A 16,274-nucleotide genomic window follows, 5' to 3' on the forward strand; every position below is an offset into this window, starting at 1 on the left:
AAAAGGGTCATCCAAAAGCATTCATTTGCTTTACTACTCCAAGCATTTCTGAAGGCGCTTATTTATCCAGTACCCAAACCTGCCCCCATATCCTCCTAAACAGCTCAATTTTGCAAATAGCCTGCCCTCTTACGGCCATGGTGTCTTTGGAAATCCAGGATAGCTATTGGCAACTTGGAGTGGTGATGTCAACTTTATGGCACGCAACCATTGTGGCAATCGGTTACGTAAATACAGCATGTTCACAAAGACCAGAGAGGTTCCCAAAGATTAGCCTGTTTTTTTGGAACGGTCTATAACACATAAAGGGTCCCAATCTGATATTTCTCTCGGTTTTCCACCCCTTTGCAGTCGGAGAGATGAAACTCTCCGCAATCTACAAGACGCTATTTATGGCATCCTGTTTTCTGTAATTAGATGACACCACTCCTTCCCAATTGCAGTTCCTTTGCAGCCCACTAGGTGATCGAGTAAATTAAAGGTGAACGGTGCTGACAACAGTGAGAAACAACCAAAACTCAGACTTCGTTCCATGTTCTTTTATTTTACAAGATCAGATAAATTAAAACAGTTGCTTGCAGACATGCAGTTAGAATTTCCCAACAGAAAGCTGCTGTAGGACAAAGGCTCGACCACCCAATTTCACCGTCTCAGCGGAAACAGCAGGTGGCGCTGGACGTCACAAATATAGCGCAAGTCATAAGCTGCATTTTTAATTAATTAGCGGATACTATACTTCCATCCATTTAATGAAGTGCATTTCTATTACCATTTTAATTACTTTGTACATTTGGGATCTCGGCTACTCGGCATAGAGCTGCGGTATATGGCAACAAATTCCATGTAGTATAATACATTAATAATTATGGCTACGTGGCTTCTCTCCGGTCCTGCGGATGCAATGTAATAAAGCAAGCCTCGTCATGAAGGTGCCCGATTATTAACAGATTATAAACCATGAGAACAAGTTTCGCAAATCCATACAAAGGCGATGAGCGAGGTCTGGCGATATAGTGAATGTATTGGACATTATATAGGGAGGGTCATTGGACGGTATAGCGGCTGATCATGGTGCCCATAAGGTAACCATATAGATTATATAGGGGGGTGTATAGACAAAAATCCGCTGCATATTACAAATCAATGTTAAGTTTGGTCAAAGAAAACCTAAAAGTGCTTAAACAATATGGACACCTTTGTGCATTTTTTTTACTTAAATGCAAGTATTTTAGGCTAAAAATAATTTTTGCAAATAAATTTCATTACAAATTTTGCACCATTTGGTTTTTACAGAATCATAAATTTGTTGAACAATCCTGGTTGCAGAATGAGTTAACTGAGAATCTGTTAGGGATAGGGGCATAATGCTCGTGTTCACAAAGGATGCAACCGCAACAAGGCCAGTACAGGTGGGGGGGCTCGCCAACACCAGCACCAATTTCACCTGGATCCAGCTGATATGTTGCGGTACAGAGACACACTGCCGGCCAGTCAACCATGACGGGCCGCAAATGGCACTGATGACACCACACATTGTGGGAGCAGAGCACAGTAAGAATAATTGTTTGCTTCTTTATAAGATGTGCTGGAGAAGACAGGCAGGGTCCAGGATGGGGGCATTATACCAGGGAGAGGCCCATGATGGGAGACATTGTGAGTGGGGCCCAGATGAGGGGCATTATTACTTGAAGTTACCCAGGATGGAGAGCATTATTATAAGTAGGGGCCTAGGGTGGAGGACATTATTCCTGGGAAGGATACTAAGACTAGGGAAATTATTACATGGGGGAGCAAACTCTCATGTCTTTATAGGGTCTAGAACACTACAAAAGCCCATACATCTGACCAACATGCAGGCGGGGGCTGAGGTCCAAATTTTGCATCGGGGTCCATCGGACTCTAGTTAAACCACTGGTTAGGGAATCTGAATATTTTTTTATCGTTCCCCTCCCGAGCTCCTTTTTACTGATTTAGGACGGCATCAAAGTTCAGCGCAACCTTGATGTGGCCAGTGGTCATAAATCAGCACAACACAGATAGAAGAGCTACAAACCCTCCTGTCGGAACAGCTAGATGGTGGATTCTCTGTGATGTTATTCAAAGAAACAAAGAACCTTCAAAAGCCAATATTTTTAATGAAACCCAATTGTAAAAAAAAAAAAAAATGCACAAAATACATGCATTTAAAAAAAAAAAAAAATGCCAAAAAGTGTATGCATCCTGGTTCCAGATTTCACAATGCAAGCTGCCCACATTATTAACTAGATCTCTGATAATGCTGGCATACTTAAATACTTACTTGGAAAATCTGTCAGAATGATTGTATAATTTTCTTGACATTAAGCTCTGGCTTGGCTTATGAATGCTCATCTTAATATCAAACAAGAACACTTAAAAATAAAAGGAATAAACAAACATTCTAAATTTGATCCCAAAGTAAGTACACCAGTCTCATCAGGTCCAAAATGTATGCAGTTTATATTATAAAATCTGATGTCAGATCCGCTTTAATTTAACAAAATTAGGCTCCTCGTGAAATACTATATACTGGTTAGAAAGATGAAGGAATAGATAAAAGAAAACCTCTCATATCTGTGGGCAGTATTTTATAGAGCAGGAGACGTTGAGCAGATCAATATATAGTTTAGTGGGAAAATATTTAGTATAAGTTGCATTTTGTTCCACAAAAGTGAGGAGTCCAGTAGGCGGTTCTGCTTAGTTTTTAAACAGTCACAGAGGATCACTGATTAGGACCACCCACTGGACTCCCAAGCATAAAAAGAGCAGGTATTTAAAGGGATAGATACCAAGTCATACTAAATTTTTCCCCACAAAATTATATATCAATCTGCTCAGCTCCTCCTGCAGATCGGACACCATGATCAATGTGACAGGTTCCCTGGTCATCTTGCGCCTTTCATCTCACAATATCGTGACACACTACAACCTACATCTATCAGAGCTGCACCTGTGACATTATGAGAAGAAGTGAGCAGCAGTATTTATCATATGCTGTAGCAATAAGCACCATCACAGTAACTTCGGGTCTAAGCAGGTGACTGTGCTCTTGATAGTACTCTCTGGGCATCCACCGCCATAGCCTCTAAACATCGGCTCAGCACCAGGTAGCTAGCATGAAAAGCGATCCCTCCAGTGGCTAAGGGACCTAGAAGAGGAAATTTATGCAAAAAAACTCCTGCCACTTCCAACCCAATTCCTGTAGCTGAACCTAATAATTTCTGAACGAGCTCACGCGTCACTCCCTTTCCTGCAGGACTCTGGATCTCTAACATGAACTTTGGAACCGGCACCCCTGACTTATGGGAAAGGTTGGCCAGCGAATCACCATCCAGACCCAGTTCTTGGCGATAAGTGTCCAGACGGGCAGTGAGCAAGGATACATCGCATGCAATGGCAACTCCAGGGATAGGAACGCTAGCCACCAAGCTGGAGAGAAGTGCCACCTTCCAGACTTCTTGAGAAAGTGCTTCCTTTTTCTTCTCAATGACTTCAGCTGACAGATTTGGGAGAGAGAGCATGAACGCTCGCAATTTGTGACTGGGCAGATTCTTCTCCAGATAACCCAATAATCTATGAAATTCTGGCCCTGGTAGTTTAGCTGGAGATAGTACAAAAACTTCGTTTTCTCTTGGTTCTGGTGGCATCTCATCATCTTCACAATCTTGGATGAAGACGTTCTTCTTCCCTTCCTTCTTTAGCTCGAGAACAAGAGACCTGTAACTACTGGAAGCCTCCTGCCATGGTGTGAGGAACAGCAGAGTGAAGTCGTATCGACTCATGTGAACGCTCTCCAGATACTTTTTTGGCTGAGACTCAAGACTTTCCATTCCAGGAAGATCCCACAAGCTGGCTTTGGGATATTTAAGACTGGCATACTCAATTGGGTTTTCTGGATTTCCACCGTGAGCCGAACCATCCTCTCCATCCTTCAGGCCACGAAAGGAATTCAAGATAGAGTGACGGAAGCCGGGGTTGCCCCCCATTAACGCCAGATCAAAACGGGTGTCCAAAAGGGAGTCCAAACTGCTCTGGATAAATCTGACCATCTCGGAGATCCCTCCTCGTTCTAGTGCAGACTGTAGTTCAGCTATTTCTTCATAGCCGATCACTTCATAACCCTGCTGTGCAAGACACAAGGCTCTGTAGGAAAAGAACATGACATGATAAACTAAGACACCAGATGTGTGTTTCTGCTCATTGTAGTTCCTGTTACAGTATTGTTTCTACACTGTACCAACTAATGGATGTCATCTCCATAAGGCAGAAATCACATATCCACAATTGGATTCAAGGGGAATTGGACATACCGTACAAGGGACAGATTTATATTTCTGTAGGATAAACTTCAGGTTTGGGCTAAAACAGCTGCATCAAAAACTGGTCTTGTGATTTCAGCCCTGTAGGGGTATTCTCAAGTTTGGAAGTTATCCTTTATCTGTAGAAAAGAGGATATCTTCATGATCGCTGAGATCCCAAGTGATCAAGAGACCCAGTGCTCTGAAGTACCCAGTGTGAGAATAGAGCAGTGGTCGATCATGAGCATCCATTATTAATAGGACCAACGGAAATAGCCGAGAGCTGCGGGCAGCTGATCTTTGGCAGTGGGCATGATCGACCACTGTTCCGTTCACATGGGATACTTTAGAGCCCTGGTTCTGAAATGAAGGGAAGTTATGGATAGGGGATAACTTGGGAATAAAGAGCAACAATTTTTATTTTTTTTTTTAATATGCTCTCCCTTCATTACACATCATTTAGCCCTGCAAACCTCCTCCTATCTGCCAGCATCCACCGCATCTCTTCTGATTAGAAAGCGCAGCGTGATGTCATGTGAGAGTTGTGCTGCAGGACCTACTAATCAGAAGAGGCTCCAAGAATACAGCAGATATGAGGAGGTTCGCAGAGCTCTGGTCCACCAGACACAGACTTCCAGAAAATAATTTTTGCTCCTCTCTTCTAAACACAGATATAAAAACAAAAAAAAATGACAAAAAAATTCCATCCATTCCTCCCCTACTAGCCTTCATATCTTTGATATTTTTTGTCTCATTTTACAAACAAAAATGAGAAATCTAGAAATAAAATGTTCTCTGTGTGTCAAAGGAACTCAGTCATGCCCCCCGTTATCCTCCAGTTATGTGTGTGACTGTAATGAAGCTGGCTCCACTAGGAGAGGAAATGGTAAAGCCTCTCCCCCTGTTAAAGCCAGTTACTATCCAAGACAGTAAATGAGTAAATGATGAAAAAGTGGCAAGAGCATCCAAAATGGAAAGTGCCAAGTCTGCCAATAAATGAGCTCAGCGTTGCATACAATAACAGACACAAGGAGCAGTATCAGAGACTCGGCGCTCCCCTTACCAAAGTTTTTTTTCTCATGTTTTCCCATTTGAGTTTTCTATAGAGGTTTCCATTAAACCGCGGTCTACTCCTACATTGTTTGTGCTCAAAGGCCAAGTTTCTACCCACCTGCCAAGTTCTTTTGAGGTCTTTTCTATTTTGGCCTTCAACGATGGCGCATCTAGTTTGTATGGCTCGAAACCAGACATCAGGAAAAGTGGTAAAGCTTCTTTCTTTGCAACATCATTAAATGGCATGAGGACAACCTTCCGCAATGCTGACAATACTTCTACCCTGGAGTACTCTTCCTTCATCCTCCTCCTTAAGGTGTGCAAATCGCAGTCTACCTTGGTGCGCACCAAGCAGAGTCTTTTCCCCTGAGAAAGGGCACTGAGAGCCAAGTCAACATGGGCTTGCGTGAACTGAGCATCAGTGACCAAAAGCAGAAGGTCGGCCTCGGTTATCCACTTTTCCGGAGATCCATCATCTAGTGGGAGCTCCCAGAAGGTTAGACCAGGGTGGGAAGGGTGAAGGTACAGCAATGGACCATCAGGCTTATTAGGATGGAGAAATGCTGCTCTCGAATTTTGGCTATTCTCATTGAAGCCAAGAAGTGCCTGTATCAAAACTGTTTTGCCAACACCTGGTCCTCCTGCAATGGCCACGGAAAAGTCCCAACAGTCTTCAGGAGGAGGATCCTCATGGTGTCCTTCATTTTCATCTTCCAGTTGCTTGAATTCAACCTCCTTCAGGCTCAACTCACTAAATGTCTCCATAACCTGCAAAAGATGGAAAAATTGCAAAATATGAAGAATTATGGCCCGACTAGTTATAGCATAATTTTTTGGTCTAGTTTTTAGGCCTTTTTTGGCTGTTTTTCCTCATTCTTATTTTCATTTGTATGCTTTTTTTTTAATCTATGTTATACGTGTTCACCTGTTTTAGGTTAATTATTATTGACAAGGTTTCTCCATCTTGTCCATTTTTTCAGTGAGCAGAAATCAGACTGCACTCAAATGACATCTGAGTACAGTCCAATGTTTCCAACGGACTCACTGACTTGCATGGTTGAGTGCGATCCGAATATTGAATCAAACTGGGGCATGCAGAGATTTGTCCTATGGACCCTGAGACCAACTTTGGTTTGAGCGCAATCTAATGTTTTGTTTGATTGCACTAGGACCGAAATTCCTCTTGTGTACACCTGCCCTTAAAGGGGTATTCTGGTCAAAGCAAGTTATCACTAATTCAGTTGGCTGGCGATATCAGCTGAATAGGTATGCATACAACCACTGGGACCTCCACTGATGCCATCAGTTCTCTCATAATCACAACACTACAGCCAGGAGGGGGTCGAACCTCAAGCCTGGACAAGCCCTTTAAGAGGCACACACCTCTTAATGAAAATGGTGCATCTTACCCCAGCACACTTCATCTAGATCAGCGATTCCTAAACTCCAGTCCTCACGGCCCCTAACAGATCATGTTTTGAGGATTACCCCAGTATTGGACAAGTGAGAGAACCTGCAGCAATTTCTCATGCCTTGATAATAATTCCATCACCTGTGCAATTCTAAGGAAATCCTGAAAACATGATCCTTTGGGTCATCGTGAGGACTAGCGATTTGGAAACGCTGACCTAGATCTAGTCCCATCGAGGATCCCTGCACTCTTCCAGAGAAGGCCACCGATACACTAAAGGTTTACATAAACTTTGCCCCTTTCAACCAAGAAGTCCCAGAAAATGCACGACAGTTGGCAACTTTAGAAACCACGGTCCGTCTACAGACTGAAATGTGGACTTATGAGCCCGGCCTCATTAAGGTGAAGCACAACTCCCCAGCTGTTAAAAACTACAGCTCTTATCATGCTCCGACAGCTATGGGATGCTAGGTGTTGTAGTCCTTCAACAACTGAAGGGGCCAGAGGCTATTAGGCCATGCTGAATTCAGCAGCTGGAGCGCCACAGATTGGCGATCATTCAAGGGGCACATTTCATTGATGCAGCCGAAAAGGAACCCAAAGAGTAAGGGGGTCCATTTCTACCTCTAAAACAGGTGGAATTGTGCATTTTAGTGAGCTACAGGACTGCAAGGGGCCCATATATTGTTCTTACACAGGGGCCCTTTTTTGTCTGTGTCCACCAGTGCAATCATTACAACTAGTGATGAGCTGTGCGATAAGGCGTTAACTGAGCATGCTCGGGTGTTAACTGGGTGTCTTTGGAGTGCTCGAATAATATGTTCGAGTCCCCGCGGCTGCATGTCTCACGCCTGTTCAATAGTCGTAACACATGCAGAGATTGTCTATTTGTTAGGCAGCCCCCGCATGTGTTGTGGCTGTTGAACAGCCAAGAGGCATGCAGCAACGGGGACTCCAACATATTAGTCGAGCATGCCAAAGACACTCAGCCAGCACATGAGCATGCTCGGATAACACCTTATCCAACCACGTTCGCTCTTCACTAATTACAACAGGGAATATAAAGAGAGGTAGCAGACCTTAGGTCGTGTTCACACAGAGTAAATGCTGCATTTTTTTTCCGCTGCATTTATTAGTTCAAGCACCTCAGATGTGATTTCACGAAAACTCGTGAACTGTGGTATAAAGACTGTCTTTTTTGCTATGTATTTTTCCTCTATTGTAGAACAAAAGGCGTATAAAAAAAAGCATAATTGCGTTAAGTGCAGAATCAAAGATAAACCTGCACTAGTGATGAGCGCGCATCCCTGAAGTGTTATCCGAGCACGCTCATGTCCTAATCGAGTATTTTCGGCGTGCTAAAAAAAACGCTCGAGTCCCCGTGGCTGCATGTCTCGCGGCTGTTCGACAGGCAATTCCTGCTTGTGTTGCAGCAGTCGAACAACCGCGAGACATGCAGCCGTGGGGACTCGAGCACCCTGAAAATACTTGATTAGGACACGAGCGTGCTTGGATAACACCTCATCAGAGACGCCCGCTCATCACTGATCTCTACCAAAAATGCATCAAATAAAGAGGAAAACACTTAAATGCAGCAAAACCACAGAGATTGATTTTTAGTATTTTGGAGCAAAATCAAAACGCAGTCGAAATAGAAAACCCCGCAGCATTTATGCTACATGTGCATAATAATCCAAATCTAGGGATAGGAAAGGAGGCAGTGCAGGGATTAGGTCAGGATCAGATGGGAAGTGGGGAAGAAATGGAAACCATGTTACAAAAGGAGGGTGGAAGGAAACAATGTATTTCTGTAAATATTTGTGGTTACAGTGTATCGCATCGGGGGACATAATGGTCATCAGACAAATGTGGCATGCAGGGGGGATAGAGATGGGGTTGGGGGTCTCCTTTGCTCACTGGTTTCAGGTGCAGCAGATCTCCTGGTGGAAGGAGCCAGCCAGTGGATGTCAGGGCCTGGCCTTGCTCTATCAGCAGCTGATTCAGGGTGTATATATGTATCTCTCCTCCTCCTTCCTCTCACATGTCCCTGTTTTCCTTCCTCCTCTCTGCAGTGACGCTGCTATATCCCCTCCCTGTCCAGCGCTGTATACAGCACAGCGGCCTGCCAGCTGTCATCTACTACTCCCCCTGTCTATTGTGTAGCATCCATACACCAGGCAAGTATATATTTATGCGTCCTTTCAGCCTACCCTTTTGCCCGCCATCCTGACCCTCTGTGTGTAGTTCTGCCCCTTTGTCGTGCAACCCCATTGTTGCCTCGTATTGTTGTCATGTTTGCATTTTGCTATGGCCTAGAAGTGAAGCTGGCAGCAACGCTGGGGTGGCAGCAGGGGCACAAACGCATGATACCATCAGATAGGATAGCCCGAAATTAATCCTATACTAAAGCACATGACAAGTTTTGCCAGGGCATATTTGCAGAAAGTAGAGAATTGCCACTTTGCCACAGCAGATATCCCCTTCCCCGTGTCTCTCAACGACCGCTTTAGCAAAAGTCCTTATAAATCTTTCATGCGATGCTATTTTAGAGATATGTATGTCAGTGCTTTCTCGTGGTGCTTACTCGTTGGGATCTTTTGTTCATTTTTTCAATCTCTTGTTTTAACCTCTTTTGCAAAAAAAACAGAAATGGCCGACGTTGAGATACCTGAAGACGTGGCATCCGGACCACCTGCACTTGAGACACCACCTCCAGAATCTCTACACTTCACCATTGCCATCATCGGACCAAGAGGTTCTGGAAAGACCACACTAGTCCGATCTCTTTGTAACCACACGGAACAATTCGGTCCTGGTTTCCTAGACTCCTACTTTAGGGATGAGAGTGAAGAACATGGGGTTGAGCGGCACACTTATCCATCTTTACCTAATGTTACTCTCCTTGATTGCCCGGGGTATAAACCTGGTGACTCTGCTACGGTATATGTAGACAGCATCAAGCCAGACATGGTGCACTGCCTGGTGGTAACGTTTGGGGAGACCATCACTGATGCAGACTTGCAGATACTGGGGGCCATAAAACACTTAGGGAAGCCCGTCTGTATGGTGCAAACGCATATAGACCTCACTATGCACACAGAAAAGAGACAGCAGGGGAAGGGTTACTGGAGAGGGCAAACACTGATGGGCATGAGGGGTAAAGTGCAGGAACAGCTGGGTGGGCATGGGATGCCAGGGTCCAGTATATTTCTGGTGTCGGGTCTAGAACCACAAAACTACGACTTCCAAGGAATGGTGGATTATATTGAGAAGGAAATTCTGCAATGGAAGAGGTGAGAGATGGCGATCGATGCGACACTTTACATTTGGAGACTGTATATAAAGTTAGAATCTTATAGCCATTAACCCTTTGTAAATTGAAGCCGACCTCTGTGATTGAGATATATGTTGTATGAGGGGGTTCACCATGTAATTCATGGACTCGTGAGCCGGAGTCACCCTCAATCACATCCATATGGCCTGTTTGAAATTTTGGCATGCAGAGAAGCAGGAGGTTAAACTAAAGGTACACTTATCCCGACAGTGGCTGTATTATATCATTCCCTTTAGGGTTAGTGTAAGGCCGGGGTAATACTTGCAAGTGCAATGCGAGAAACTTCCCTCAATTCCCAGCACTGCCGCCGGCACTCGAGATCGGAGTGTGCTGCTGCATGTCGCAGCTGAATGCTCCTGTCCGAACCGCCGGTGGTAGTGCCAGGTATTGAGGCAAGAGACTTGCACTCGCAAGTGTGACCCCAGCCTATGGCAAAAATACGCCATTGCTTCATGGCGCAGGCGCGGACCTCCATCCACACAGCAGGGGTGCCAGCTGTGTTATACATCTGGCACCGAAGAGTGACCGTAATCTTTCACTGTATACTGCCATACTGAAGTATCATAATATAGAGAGCAAGCGACCAAACTCAACTAAAAAAATGAAATGTAGAAAAAAAATACATAGAAAATTTGAATCTCCTTTTTTTGTAGATAATATTAAAAAAAAATTTTGGTATTGCCGTCTCTGTAAAACATGACTACTTTCTCCCGGAAACACACCTGTTCATAGGTTGTGAGTGGTATTGCAGATCACGTTTTAATAATGTCTAATTATGAACAGGGTAAATAGGACATCATTTTGAGGGGCAGAAAGTGGGAAAGTCTTGTTTGTCTTTATATGAATGTGAATTACCCACTGGATACAATCCAATCGATTCCTCTTTATAAAATGCAGTCTGATAAAGCGCCAATGAGACCCCGGCCTTAAAGTAACTTGTCTATTTTTGTTTTCAGGCCCGTCCCTTTTACTACTGAACCTCACTGTCAAGAACTAGTGTCAGTATTTGAGGTCCAATGTGACCAAGAAGGACTTTCAGAGTTCTGCTCTCTCCTCAGCATCTTCTTAGATAACCCCCCGCCTGTGTCCGCCGTGGTGGGTGTGACTGGCAGCGATAAAGAAGCGACGGTCTCCGCTCTCTGTGAGCCCCCACTTTCTGGTCTTGTAGTGAAGCCGCTCCCTGGGCCAGGGACACCCCCCATGTCTGTGGAGCAGTATCTACAGAACTTGCAGTCGGAGGCCTGTGATGTCTACCTGATTCTAGGCTCGGGGATGGACAACAGCTCCCGCGCTATACTGGTTGAAGCCTTGGTGGCAGCTGGCAAACACTGTATGCTGATCGGCGGAGAGGGAGATAGGAGACACAAACATGATGCCAATGGGCAAGAGGGGGGCAGTAAAAAATGCCATGCTGGCACTGACCTACCTGGACTTAGGGTAGCATTAGAGAAGGGAGCTCCACAGTTGGTCAGGGAAAGGCTCCTGCATGCCATTCCCACCATAATTGTCCAGCTGGTAAGAAGAGAGCGGAGAAGACTTATGATGGGCATATATGATGTCTCTTTAGATGTATGTGCCAAGTCAAGTCAAGGGCATTTGCAAGATGCCCTGGCCACCCTTTCCTCCAAGTTGTCGTCGTTACGCGCCCGCTTTGGTTTGGATGAAGATTCCCTGACTCTAATATCACAAGTGACAGGGTGCAGTCCTGAGGACTTGCGTGCGGAAATTCAGTGCCCCCTGACACAGGATCCAACCGAGGACCAACTGCTTCAACTGACGTCGCAACCACTTTCTCTGACGGAGCTCGTCTGGAGTTACGTACCCCGCTGGGGCGGAGGAGAAGAGTCTTCCTCTAAACTGTCTGCAGACCGTACCTACCATCTACTGGTGGAGGCCGTATGGGGCATGGCGGAGGATGCGGAGAGGGTACTGCTACATGGCTGTACGAATCAAAAGGTGGCAAAAGAAAGGACTGCCTTCTGCCACTGGCCTTGCGTGTGATTGTTGTCATGTAGAGCTGTGGCCCCCTAAATACATATTTATGCTTTGATGTATCTCTATCTGGGCGGCAAGCTTGGCATCGCCCTTAAATCTTGTAAGAGCAAAACCTACCAGAGAAACAATCTGTGCACCAAGTATTAGCATAGACGAGGAACAAACCAATCTAGTGCACTGTCTGTTGTCGGCTTTCTCCATATGTCGCTTGCCCTACCGTATACCTGGGCATTAGCCGTTTCTGATATCTAATGTATTATACATGCATGGAGTTTCTTCTGCGTACATGCCAATGTGATACCCGGGTGTTGTGTAATAAAGCAGTAATGTGTATGCCAAACTCCGTATCATCCTATAAGCATGGATGATATGATAATAGGATGGTGAATGGGAACAGCTGATGGCAGCAGTGTCCTGTGATGTCATGTTTAATAGGGGGACCCCATAAAACAATTTCTGTTTGTCAAGAAACCTGTTTGTTGCCTAAAGATCACGTAGAATAACCACACAATATGCCGTATCGTAGTACCAATGTGCCACTCACTAATGTTCTTGCAGCATAATTAGAGATGAGCATTAAGATTCACTCTACCCTTTACCGGCAGCCACTTCTGTGCTCCATTGTAGCCGGACCAAGGCACTATGAACTTCTTTGCCTGGCACTTGAATGCCGGGAACCTTGCAATGACTACACTCCCGTGACTTTCATAATATTGTGGGGGTATAGTAATTGCAAGAGGCGTCAAGAATGCCAATATTCGAGTGCCGGGCAAGGAAGACTGCACTGCCACAGTGACTGCCCCCATTTCCCCCCACCTTTTTGGAGAAGGCATTTGACTTTTAGATATGCTGCAACGGGACGACTCAGAAATAAATCGCACGCACTTTTGGGCAATCTAATATATGTATTCCTCTGGTACACAAGCAGGAGAATGACAACTTGTTTGCACTGATTGATTGGAAATTGCATTGTGCGATAGTAAATAGCTGCAATTTGCATATGTGCATTAGCACTATGACTGCCATAGTTTCTATCGGCTCATCAGAATAACGACTTCTCCACAGTTGCGTGGAAAAAAAAAAAAAAAAAAAAAAGCATGTTATAACAGCGTGTCATCCGGAGTGCTCACAACAGGTGTGAACAGGTGTAAGCTCTTATCGACATGTCTGATTACCATCTCGTGTCTTGTTTTCATGACTTGGCTAATAAACGGGTTGTTGTCGCACAAATTCTCATCATGTTCTTTTACTTTCTGCGCGGCTGGGACATGCGGGTGTTGATCCGGTGATCACACATGTCATTGTTATGGAGCTTATAGATTTTTACGCAGCACAGCAAAATACGCTTTCCCATGCAGAAGGCCACCACAAAAACCACCTAAGGGTATGTGCACACGCTGCGGATTCTGCTGCGTTTCCGCAGCGTTTTTGGCCGCTGCGGACCCGCAGCAGTTTTAGCTGCGGTGTACAGTACCATTCAAATGAGTGGTAAAAAAAAACGCTGTGTAGACGTTGCGGAAAAATCCGCGCGGATTTGCTGCGGTTTTGAAACCGCAGAAAGAAGTGACATGTCAATTCTTTCTGCGGAAACCGCAGCGGGTTCCTATCTCCACCATTGTGGAGATGGTGAATCCGCAGGACCAAACCGCAGGCAAAACCGCAGATAATCCGCAGGTCTTTTGACCTGCGGTTTATCTGCGGTTTTTGCAAAATCCGAGCGGATTAATCCGCAGCGGATTCCACAGCGTCTGCACACACCCTAACCGGTTTTACAACGGCGGCCCTATGGTCATCCAGACTTTTTGACGTCTTCCTTATGAGTGAACCACTGACCACTACTTATCTCAATCGCAAAGGTCTACCAAAACCCAGTTGGTACTATTGTAAGTCTAAGGTCAGGTGCACACCACATTTTCTGTCTGAATGCGATCCGGCAAAACATTGGACACCCAGACCAATGCTATTCTATGGTGCCGATTTTTAATCTTTTTTCCTTAAACTGAGCTGGCCCGAGTTTGATCCAATTATCGACCATGCAAGTCAATGAGTATGTGGGAAACATCGGACTGCACTTGTATGACAACTGAGTGCAGACCGATTTTTGCTCACTGACACAATGAAGAAGATGGAAATTTTGTTCTCCATCTTCTCACACTTTGCTCCAATTCTCTCATCCTAGAGCAGTGTTCCCCAACTCCAGTCCTCAAGAACTACCAACATGTCATGTTTTCAGGATCATGCACAGGTAATGGAATTCTTGCCTGTCCTAATGATGCAATTATCACCTGGGCAATACTAAGGAAATCCTCAAAACATGACCTGTTGGTGGCTTTTGAGGATCGTAATTGGGGAACATTGTCCTAGAGAATCAGATCATACCATACTGACACTCATATCAGAGTTTTATCAGGCTATCATTTGCATCATCAGCCCAATTTTCTTATCTGAATCTATGGCCGTCTAATCCTACCCTATTGTTGCCAGGGCGGACATCTCCCCTATTGTGCACCCTTACAAATCATCCACATCGCCTTCTAGTTTCTCCTACACAGCTTCATGCACATGGCTCAACTAAGAATCTCTACTGTTTGGCAATAGAGATGAGCGGACCAGAACTTTATAATAATGAGTTTATTTCTATAGCGCCGACATATTCCGCAGCACTTTACATTTTAGAGGGGACTTGTACATACAATGGACGTTACAGTGTAACAATAAACACATAGATCAAAACAGATACCAAGAGGAATGAGGGGAGACACGAAAGGTAGATGGTAACAATTGCTTTCGTTGTTCTTACCAGCCAAAGTGTAAGAATCGGGTGTTCATGTAATGCTGCATTAACCAGTTATCAGCCTAAGGCCGGTCTCACACAGCCAGATAATTCCGGTACTGGAGCTATCCGTGTCCGTGTGGACATGTCGTACCTCAGTGTGGCACACGTGTGGCAACCGTGTGCCGCACGTGAGCAGCATCAGGACCACATGGACGGCGCCGGGAAGAAGCGCTACAGTAAGCCCTGTTCCCGGCGGCTGGTGCTGATTACGGCTGTCATTCTTCTCTCCTGCTCTGCCGGCAACAGCAAGCAGGAGAGAAAGAATGAATGAAAACTCGACGTGGGGTCCCCCTTAGTTTATGAACCAACCAGACGAAACTTATAGCTGGGGGCAGAGCAGGAGAGCAGAATGACAGCCGCGATCAGCACCAGCCGCAGGGGAACAGGGCTTACAGTAACGCTTCGTCCCGGCGGCCACAGTGAGCACGGACGAAAGTGTGAACTGTTCTCCGTGTACACGTGTTCAGCATTTTTGCGGACAGTGCGCTCCCACGAACACTGACATGTCTCCGTGTTTTTGTCAAGGACCGTGTGTCCGTGACAATACGCTGACATGTGCATTCATTTTAATGTGTCTACGTGTGTCAGTGTCTCCGGTACGTGAGGAAACTGTCACTACACATATCGGAGCCACTGATGTGTGAAACCGGCCTTAGTATGTAACAATACATACGCAGAGGGCTTTTAAATGCATAAAGTGTGTGAGAACATAATACGAGGAACCTGGATATGGTAAAAATTTTGAATGGGCAACACAGGGATAGTTAGGTTAATGCGTTGAGAAGGTAGGCAAGTCTGAACAAATGCGTTTTTAGGCCATGCTTAAACCTGTGGGGATTGGGGATTAATCGTATTAACCTCGGTAGTGCATTCCAAAGAATTGGCGCAGCACGTGAAAAGTCTTGGAGACGGAATGGGAGGTTCTGATTATTGAGGATGTTAACCTCAGGTCATCAGCAGAACGGAGGGCACGGGTAGGGAGGTAGACTGAGACAAGGGAGGAGATGTAGGGTGGCTGAGCCATGGCGTTCATACCAGACACTTAGTGTCTGGTGTAGTGTCCGATGCTGAACTCTGAACATGGACTTCTCCCAAACTTTTCAGCGTTCCAGGGGAAAGTTGAGAGAGAGAAAATTTTCAAGCTCCAAAGTTGGAGTCCCCATACATTTCAATGGGGTACAGGTTCATGTTCAAGTTTGGGTAAAGTAATGATACCTGACTGAACTTAAGACCTAAAGTTCGGTCGTGTAACAGAAGAACCTGAACTTCCACCAGGCCGTTCATCCCTACTTGGCAACTGTTCACAATTTTCCAGGAATCCTGGGCATT

The 16,274-nt window shown here is 45.2% G+C and overlaps 2 protein-coding genes across 5 annotated transcripts; one reads left to right on the forward strand and one right to left on the reverse strand.

Moving 5' to 3' along the window:
* Positions 1 to 524: 524 nt before the first annotated feature.
* On the reverse strand, positions 525 to 8,851 carry LOC141085369 (interferon-inducible GTPase 5-like). 3 transcript variants are annotated; one of them, XM_073570664.1, is made up of 3 exons: positions 8,698 to 8,851; positions 5,488 to 6,137; positions 525 to 4,161 (listed from the first exon to the last, which is right to left on the reverse strand). In XM_073570664.1, exons 2-3 carry the CDS (start codon positions 6,132 to 6,134, stop codon positions 3,048 to 3,050), a joined length of 1,761 nt encoding a protein of 586 aa, XP_073426765.1. In that variant the 5' UTR covers positions 6,135 to 6,137; positions 8,698 to 8,851; the 3' UTR covers positions 525 to 3,047. The 3 variants fall into 3 exon arrangements, with proteins under 3 accessions (XP_073426765.1, XP_073426764.1, XP_073426766.1); XM_073570663.1 differs by lacking the exon at positions 8,698 to 8,851 and adding an exon at positions 6,779 to 6,897; XM_073570665.1 differs by lacking the exon at positions 8,698 to 8,851 and adding an exon at positions 6,295 to 6,436.
* Positions 6,954 to 13,339, forward strand: LOC141085368 (uncharacterized). 2 transcript variants are annotated; one of them, XM_073570662.1, is made up of 4 exons: positions 6,954 to 7,182; positions 8,853 to 8,957; positions 9,428 to 10,073; positions 11,071 to 13,339. In XM_073570662.1, the coding sequence occupies exons 3-4, from the start codon at positions 9,430 to 9,432 to the stop codon at positions 12,113 to 12,115; spliced, it is 1,689 nt and encodes a 562-aa protein (XP_073426763.1). In that variant the 5' UTR covers positions 6,954 to 7,182; positions 8,853 to 8,957; positions 9,428 to 9,429; the 3' UTR covers positions 12,116 to 13,339. The 2 variants fall into 2 exon arrangements, with proteins under 2 accessions (XP_073426763.1, XP_073426762.1); XM_073570661.1 differs by lacking the exon at positions 6,954 to 7,182 and adding an exon at positions 7,236 to 7,384.
* The last annotated feature ends 2,935 nt before the right edge of the window (positions 13,340 to 16,274 follow it).

The sequence above is a fragment of the Dendrobates tinctorius genome, unplaced genomic scaffold (assembly GCF_039654945.1).
Source record: "Dendrobates tinctorius isolate UK_male_01 unplaced genomic scaffold, ASM3965494v1 ptg000028l, whole genome shotgun sequence".
In the NCBI taxonomy this organism is placed as follows: domain Eukaryota; kingdom Metazoa; phylum Chordata; class Amphibia; order Anura; family Dendrobatidae; genus Dendrobates; species Dendrobates tinctorius.